The sequence below is a fragment of the Leucoraja erinacea genome, chromosome 6 (assembly GCF_028641065.1).
Source record: "Leucoraja erinacea ecotype New England chromosome 6, Leri_hhj_1, whole genome shotgun sequence".
Taxonomy (NCBI): Eukaryota; Metazoa; Chordata; class Chondrichthyes; order Rajiformes; family Rajidae; genus Leucoraja; species Leucoraja erinaceus.
In genome coordinates, this window is record NC_073382.1 from 11452015 (window position 1) to 11459433 (window position 7419).

The 7419-nt window shown below is 46.5% G+C and overlaps 1 protein-coding gene across 1 annotated transcript; it reads right to left on the minus strand.

The window, feature by feature from the left end:
• Positions 1-843: 843 nt before the first annotated feature.
• Positions 844-2601, minus strand: LOC129697794 (transcription factor Sox-1a-like). The gene has a single exon (XM_055636422.1). It carries the CDS (start codon positions 2170-2172, stop codon positions 1153-1155), a length of 1020 nt encoding a protein of 339 aa, XP_055492397.1. The 5' UTR covers positions 2173-2601; the 3' UTR covers positions 844-1152.
• Positions 2602-7419: the final 4818 nt, after the last annotated feature.

The window sequence follows — 7419 nt, forward strand, 5'->3', positions numbered from 1 at the left end:
AGGTTTTTCTCCCGGTTGAAACCGGCGGTGGCTCCCAGGCTAACGGAGACTTTGCCAACGAAACAGCGAGCGTTTACTTTAAAAACAGAACATTTGAATAATTAAATTATCACCATTTAAGATCAACATCCGCTCTTGTTCCGGGAAATAAAATAAAACCTAATGGGCCAATGTGGGAGCGATTTGTTCCAGTTAACGAGGCTGAACTACAGTTTGTGGATGGAGGTAGACGCTAAGCGTTACCTTTCAAATTTAATGAATTAATTAGGTGACTCAAACTATTTCTTCAAGTCCTGATATATCAGTCTTAATCATTTCCACGGTAAGGTGCAAACTCTCCTAACCCAGCGCCAATTGTACTTTCATTGATGGCCGGGTGTATTAAATCAAAATTGAACACTTCAACCAGTTTCTAACAGCATTTTTTATATGCGTAAGAGATATTGTCGAAAAGCACATTTCAAAACGGAATCAGGTTAAGTATAAATACAAATGATATACAACGATATCTTGTAAAATTTATTATGTCAACGGAGTTATTTTGACTAGCACAAACATCAGTGTGCGTGCAGTATGGTCTTTCGTAATCTATTTACATTGGCTGTTGGAATCCACTGGCATATGTTTATAATGTAATTATCTCCGTGGTTACAGAAAATGTTACAATGCGAAAAAAAAGGGTATCTAGTCTCAAATACAGAAATTCACATGGGTCACAAACCTGCAACTAAAAGCAACGGAAATCTCCTACAAAAAAAAATAAGTTGCAAGACTTGTCCAAAACTCAAAGAATTCCCGTGTGTGTGCGGAGGGGGGGGGAGGGGATGGGGGGGGGGGGGGGGGGGGGGGGGGGGGGGGGGGGGGGTATTGATTTTCACGTTACTCAATTTCGAGTAATTCTGGAGCGTGTGTAAACAGCGAGAGTGCCCATTCTGGGCAAATTCCAACAGTCGACAATTAACACAGTCATTCATCTTCCCAATTGCCTGAAATGATAAATACTGTACAAAAAGCCTCGGTAATAAAACATTCAGATTCTTTTTTTTTAAGGTATGTGCACTAGGTTTAGAGCCAAAAAAAATGTTCGCAGTCCACTCTTTTTTTTACAAGAACATCAAGGAAAGCGCAGAGTTCGTTCCCGAGGCCCAATATTCACATGTGAGTTAGTGGAATGGTCCCATTTACCCCCGAAGCCGGGCTCTGATAGTGTTGAGAAAGTGGCAGCAGTCTGCTGGAAGACGGGTCGCCTGTTTCTCCTCCTCCTCCTCCTCCTCCTCCTCCTCCTCCTCCGGGTAAATACATGCTGATCATCTCCCTTAGGTCCCCGGAGCACGGGGGGCGGGAGTGGGAGCTGACCGGGGGACTAGGGGCCGGTTCCAATTTCACCATCGAGGCCAGTTGGATGCCACCGGCCGGCTGGTGGCTGTAGCCGGATGAGAGAGTGCCGTAGGAAGGGGAGCCGCTCATGTAGCTCTGCGTGCCGGTGAGTGGGCTGTACTGGAGGGGCATGTCGTAACGGTGCAACTGCTGCGGGTGGTGATGGTGGTGATGTACTGCTCCCCCGCCGGCGCCCCCGTCGCCCCCTCCTCCTGCTCCCACCGCTGCCAGCGCCGGGTGCTGGGAGTAAGACAATTGTTCCTGCATCATGACCGCGGCCGCCGCTGCCGCCGCCGAGCCCGGGTAAGAGCCATTCGCCCAACCGTTCATGTGCCCGTAAGCGCCGGCCACGCCCGCCGCGTCCAGCCGCTGGCTTAAGCCGAGCGCTCCGGGGCCTTGAGGCAGCAACGCGGTCGGCAGCGAGTACTTGTCCTTCTTCAGTAGAGTCTTGGTCTTCCGGCGGGGACGGTACTTGTAATCCGGGTGCTCTTTCATGTGCAACGCTCGGAGTCTCTTGGCTTCGTCGATGAAGGGTCGCTTCTCTCCCTCGGACATTAACTTCCACTCAGCTCCCAGGCGCTTGCTGATCTCCGAGTTGTGCATCTTGGGGTTTTCCTGAGCCATCTTCCTCCGCTGCCCGCGGGACCACACCATGAAGGCGTTCATGGGTCTCTTCACCCGCTCGCCACTCAGCTTGCCGTTTGTGCCCGCAGCGGGCACGGTGGTCCCGCCGCCCGGCGCGCTGATCGGATGCCCCGGAGACTGCAACTCACTCTCCATCATCAGACTATACATTCAAGCGGCACCCGGGGTCTGTCGGCGGGGAGCGGGGAAGTAGCCGGCGAGTCTGCGGCTCCCGGGTCAGAATTCCCCGTCCTCCCGAATTCCGATCCAACGCGTTTTTTTTTCTCTCCTTTATTTTAAAAATGCAAAAGCAACAAAGTTTTCTTTGTGTAGAATTTCCTCAGGACGAGCTGGATCCCGATTTGGCGCCGGTGACTGGAACGGGTTGCTAGTTCTTTCTTCTCTCTTTCTCTCTCTCTCTCTCTCTCTCTCTCCCCGTCTCTCTCTGGAACCGGTTCAGTGATCTTCAGTTTGAAACCGGTTCAGAGTGCCCAGGATTAGAATCGGTGAAGAGTTGCTGAGGCGTGCGCGCCGGTCGTTGCTGGCTATGCAGCCGTTCTTGCTCAGAGTTATTCGCTTGTGGTTTGTATGTGGGTTGAAGGTAACGCGGAGAACAGGCCCCGGGGATGCAGATTGACAGCTATTAAATGAGTTTGCGGCAGCCAATGAGCTGACTCCCTGGGTGAGGTTCAGTTGAATGGCTCTGACGTAAAGTGGGAGAGAAAATGTATTAATTACATAAAGGGGGGGGGGGGGGGGGGGAGTGCCCCAGTGCCCAGGGTTGTTAGGGGGTCGGGGATGTGGGGGGGGTCGGGAGATGATGGGGTGGGACGGAGATGCTGCTGCTGAGGAGGGGTGGTGGTGGGGGGGGGGGGGGGGGGGGGGGGGAGGAGGAAGGGGGAGATGTGCGAGATTTTTGGTACCAATCTCCGCGCTTACCAAGTCCATCCCACCGACCGCATCTTCTTCAGGGATGAGCTTTGTGACGGATGCCAGGGCCGGTGGTTGACGCGAACAGCAAACAGCCAAAAAAGCAGGGTATGTCCGGATAACGAAACCACATCGTGCTTCTTCATAGCATTTAGTCAGTCATGAATTTCTGAATCACAAACCCGGCTGGGCACGAGGGAAACCGCAGTAATTCTTCCCCGGAGGGAGCCGTGGCTTCCAATTAGCGATTCCTTTATGCGAGGCAGTATTTGCAGCGAGACCAGTATTAAATGCTCTATCGACTATCGACTACCCCCCCCCCCCCCCCCCCCCCCCCCCCCCCCCCCCCCCCCCCCCCCCCCCCCCCCCCCCCCCCCCCCCCCCCCCCCCCCCCCCCCCCCCCCCCCCCCCCCCCCCCCACCCCCCCCCCCCCCCCCCCCCCCCACACACACACACACACAGCTCCCGGAGTTGACCACTGCAGGTGCAACTGTCAGGTGGCAGTATCTCTCACTGCCAGCCGCCACACGTGGCTCTCGGAAGCGGCCTTTCAGGATCTGGTCCCCATGAGCAGCATTTCAATACCCGGGAGAGGGGGTGAAACTACAGGCACCAGTAACCCGCACACTAACGCTTCGACGCCGAAATCAGCGACGGAGAAGAGAGTAAAAGCAACCCGCACCAAATGCTGCAAATCCCCGCCCATTAAACCTGTTGTCGACGAGGCCAATTTGTTAATAGGACCAAATATTACACACAAATATTAGGTTAAATCGTAAACCCCTTCCTTAAAAATAAAATGATGGTATAATTGTTGATTACTAGAACTAGTTGGGATGCTTGGACATTTGCATTGGTGAAATAATCTAAACATATTGAGTTGGTTAACATCTAGTTTTCATTTTCTGGGACTTAATTCTGACATGAGATTACCTTTGATTTGGACTAATATTGTCCCTGATCCTTGGATTGAAACACAAAGACATGAGTATTTTTGAAAAGCAAACTGCCCAAAGCTGTTTCCTGTCTTCAATAATCCTTTCTGATGTTTTATTGTTTAATCGCTCAAAAAGTGGTAGCAGAATGGGAAGACTTTATTACGATTGCTGGTTGTTAGAGGTCAAAGGAGGCCATGGTGACTCGTGGTTAAATGAGGTCACTGTGAATCTGCAGAGCCATGAATCGCCCCCTCCCCCACCTCACCCCACCCCCTCCAAAAATAAATAAAATCGCACCAGGAACCGCTGTATATACTTGGCAGGACAAGCAGCATCTTCGAGAGAGAGGTTGTGTGACAAGACTTGTTATGAAAGGAGTGCGAAGGATTACTTTTTTCGCCCTCTGCCCTACCTAACGCGCTTGCAGATTTCTGTTAGTTGACATCAAGAAATGCTTGTATTTCTGCAGCGCCGGTCACGTTCTTTTCAGTTCGTCCCTGACCTCTGCACAATGAATGTAAAGTAATGTTGTCGCTGGTGTAATATAGCATTGAAAATGTACAACATCTACAGCATTAGTTTAAATGTTAGTCGTGGCAGAAGAGGGCTTTATCTATCTCTCGTGTCCAGAAATAAATAATGAAAACCACGTTAAATGGGGACATATTTTAAGTATCTCCTGTCTTTCAAGAAGATATTGTGGGTGTTGAAGTAAAGGGCTGGAGAAAGAGCCCTCCCACTTCGTGTTATGCCGCTAATTGGCTTCTTTGGTGTACAGTGATGGTCTTTAAACAAATTAAGCCCTTTGCAAAAGTTTGTGAAGAATTGCCATAGGAACAGAGGTTCAGTTATTGAGCACACAATGCGGCGTGGGACCGCTCGGCCCCACAGCCACTGGTTCAAATGAACTGCGAGTACTTACGGGAAATCCAATTACACATTAGAATCCTATCTGGGCATTAGCAATTTGCTTTCACTGGAAGGCTGATCGTTGAATTGAAGATTTAAAAAAAAAAAACGATAAGCCAGAGTCGAATGGAAGTAGGTTTCGTGCAATTCTGTGCCGTCTCATCGCCGTCTGCTGGCATGGGCCGGCGGTTGTAGGTTCGCCCTCGCTTCTCAATGCAATCCAGAGGTTGTGAACCATTCTAACATTTTAAACAGAAACTAACCCCCCACAACACCAAAAAGACCGACAGCACGAACCTTGGTGCTGTACGAAATCAATTCAGAAATGGAGAAGTTAAACATGTTCTGATTCCCAGGGTGGAAGCGGAAAAACCTCAAACATTTTAAATCGTTTCCTTTATTTATGCTGTTCAGCAAAGAGCAGCTTGTAAGGAAACCTATAACTTTTGGTTTACTTTTAAATGAAAGTTGCGCTTTAATTTTTTTTTAAAAAAGCTCTGTTGATGTGAAATGTTGGAATTCGGGAGATAAAAGTCAATTAATTCCGATGCCCCGTCATAGCTAGACTGAGAAGAGACGGCGCCGTAAACAAGCCTCACGGATATCATTCAAATTTCACAGATGATCTACTCTGAAAACCTCAATCAGTTTCTAATTGAGGGGAAAGAAAATATTGCTTCCTACACTAGGACTAACGATTTAATCATTATATCATACACTATGGCTTTTAATTAGGCTAATGCTAATACTGGATGGTAAAAGATAATTCAATACAGTCGTGATGAATTATATAATTGGGTTAACAGACAAGGAGTGGGCACGCGTCAATATTCGATATTCAAGCCGTGTAACCGCTAGATTCAATAAAGGGAAACTCTTGCTCAGGATACGAGACTAAATAAAAACTACACTCTGAAAACATACGGATATTTTCAATAAAATACCGGGCGCCAAAATATAACTTAGATTCGGCATGTGTTGGGCGAAGCAAGCACACAGTGCGAGTATCTTTAGTTCCCACGTTGCATATTCTTGAAGGAAAAGCGAGAACGGGGTGGTTGCACAGATCCTCAGTGGATCGAGCGCTACATTTTATGTTTAAAGGTAGCACAAATAAATCATAAAGGCCCGTAAAAGCCGATGATATTGTTAATCGTTGACTGCCTATAGGACGGTGGTCCACAGCCTATTGATACTTATTAAAGGATATATACTATAGCGGAATCATGTGTTGCTGTCTCCCAATCGATCAACAGTCGTTTAAAAGAATACAGTATAATTTGGGTCTCAGTTCTGAACAATGCCCACGCTTAATTAATTTAAAATGCAGATGAAGTGTTGAATGGTTTTTGTAAGTACAGAGCTAGATTAAAGAAGGCTGTGGCATAATGAGAGGGGCTGGTGTGTTCCTGAGGGTAAACGACACAAAGACATCATTCAGACCCAGGTGCCTGGGAACTGACAGCTCCCTTTACGGGATCACAGTGACTGCGAGATAAAACACAACTTTTAAATAACAGCACTTGGGATTTAGAGTGATTAAAAGCAATTTGATGTCAAAACTGACATATTACAACTGCAATAGGAAATCGTAAACCACTCTCCAACGCCGCTCTAATTTTGCAACTTAAGTTCGGAATGGGTCTATCTATGTTTTCCATAAAACAAAGCACAAGTACATTTGCAACATTTCAATTTAAAGAGTTCAAATGAACAATTATGGGGCTGCCAGCGTTGGGAGCCGATTAAATTGATTCGCGCAAAATGGGCCTTCATCAGAGCAAAAAACTGGTTCAGAAACATAACTTTCTGAAAATATTGTCTCTTTCGCTTCAAACAGAATCTCCGTGTCCCAATGCGAGGATTCGTGAAACGCCCAACCATACAGATTGTGGTTAATTTCATTTTTTCATTCAACTAACCGCATCAGTTGTACTCGAATTCGTGTCGACGAATATATTTTAATTAACTGTACAGACCTAGAGTCAAAGACTCGGGATATTTGAAGATAATGTCAAGGAGCATTTTAAACCACTTGAAATCCTACAATTTTCGGTTTTATAAACAACGAATTAAATGATTATGAGCTGCTGTGAATAATTACTTTTTTTTTTAGCTTGGTTGAATATTGATGAAGATAGTTTCGTATAGTGGAGGACAATCGTAAATTAAAAACAGACTCTTCAAAATAATTGTCGCCTAACTGAGAGTTTGTTTCTTTCTTTCCCACACTGACCTGATTTGAAAAAAGGCGATAACTGCAACTTACTAAACAGCGACATATTTATATTTACACGTATGTTCAAAAGCCAGAATCATTTGTGTATAAATCGTAAAATCATATTCTATCGTTGATACATTATTATTCTTAAGTAGATACAACATGTTGGAGTAACTCAGCGGGTCAGGTATCGTCTGTGGGGAGAAGGAACCTTCATCTTACTCCAGCATTGTGTGTGTGTCTATCGTCGGTTTAAATCAGCATCTGCAGTTCCTTCCTGTACAGTATTCTTAAGTATTTAAGAAAGCAACTTTATATGTTTAAGTCAAGTTTGGTGAATTGCAAATAATTGGCTAACATTGATTAGTACTAATATAAACATAATAATAGGAACTTAAATTTGTGATGGGCGGTAGGGTC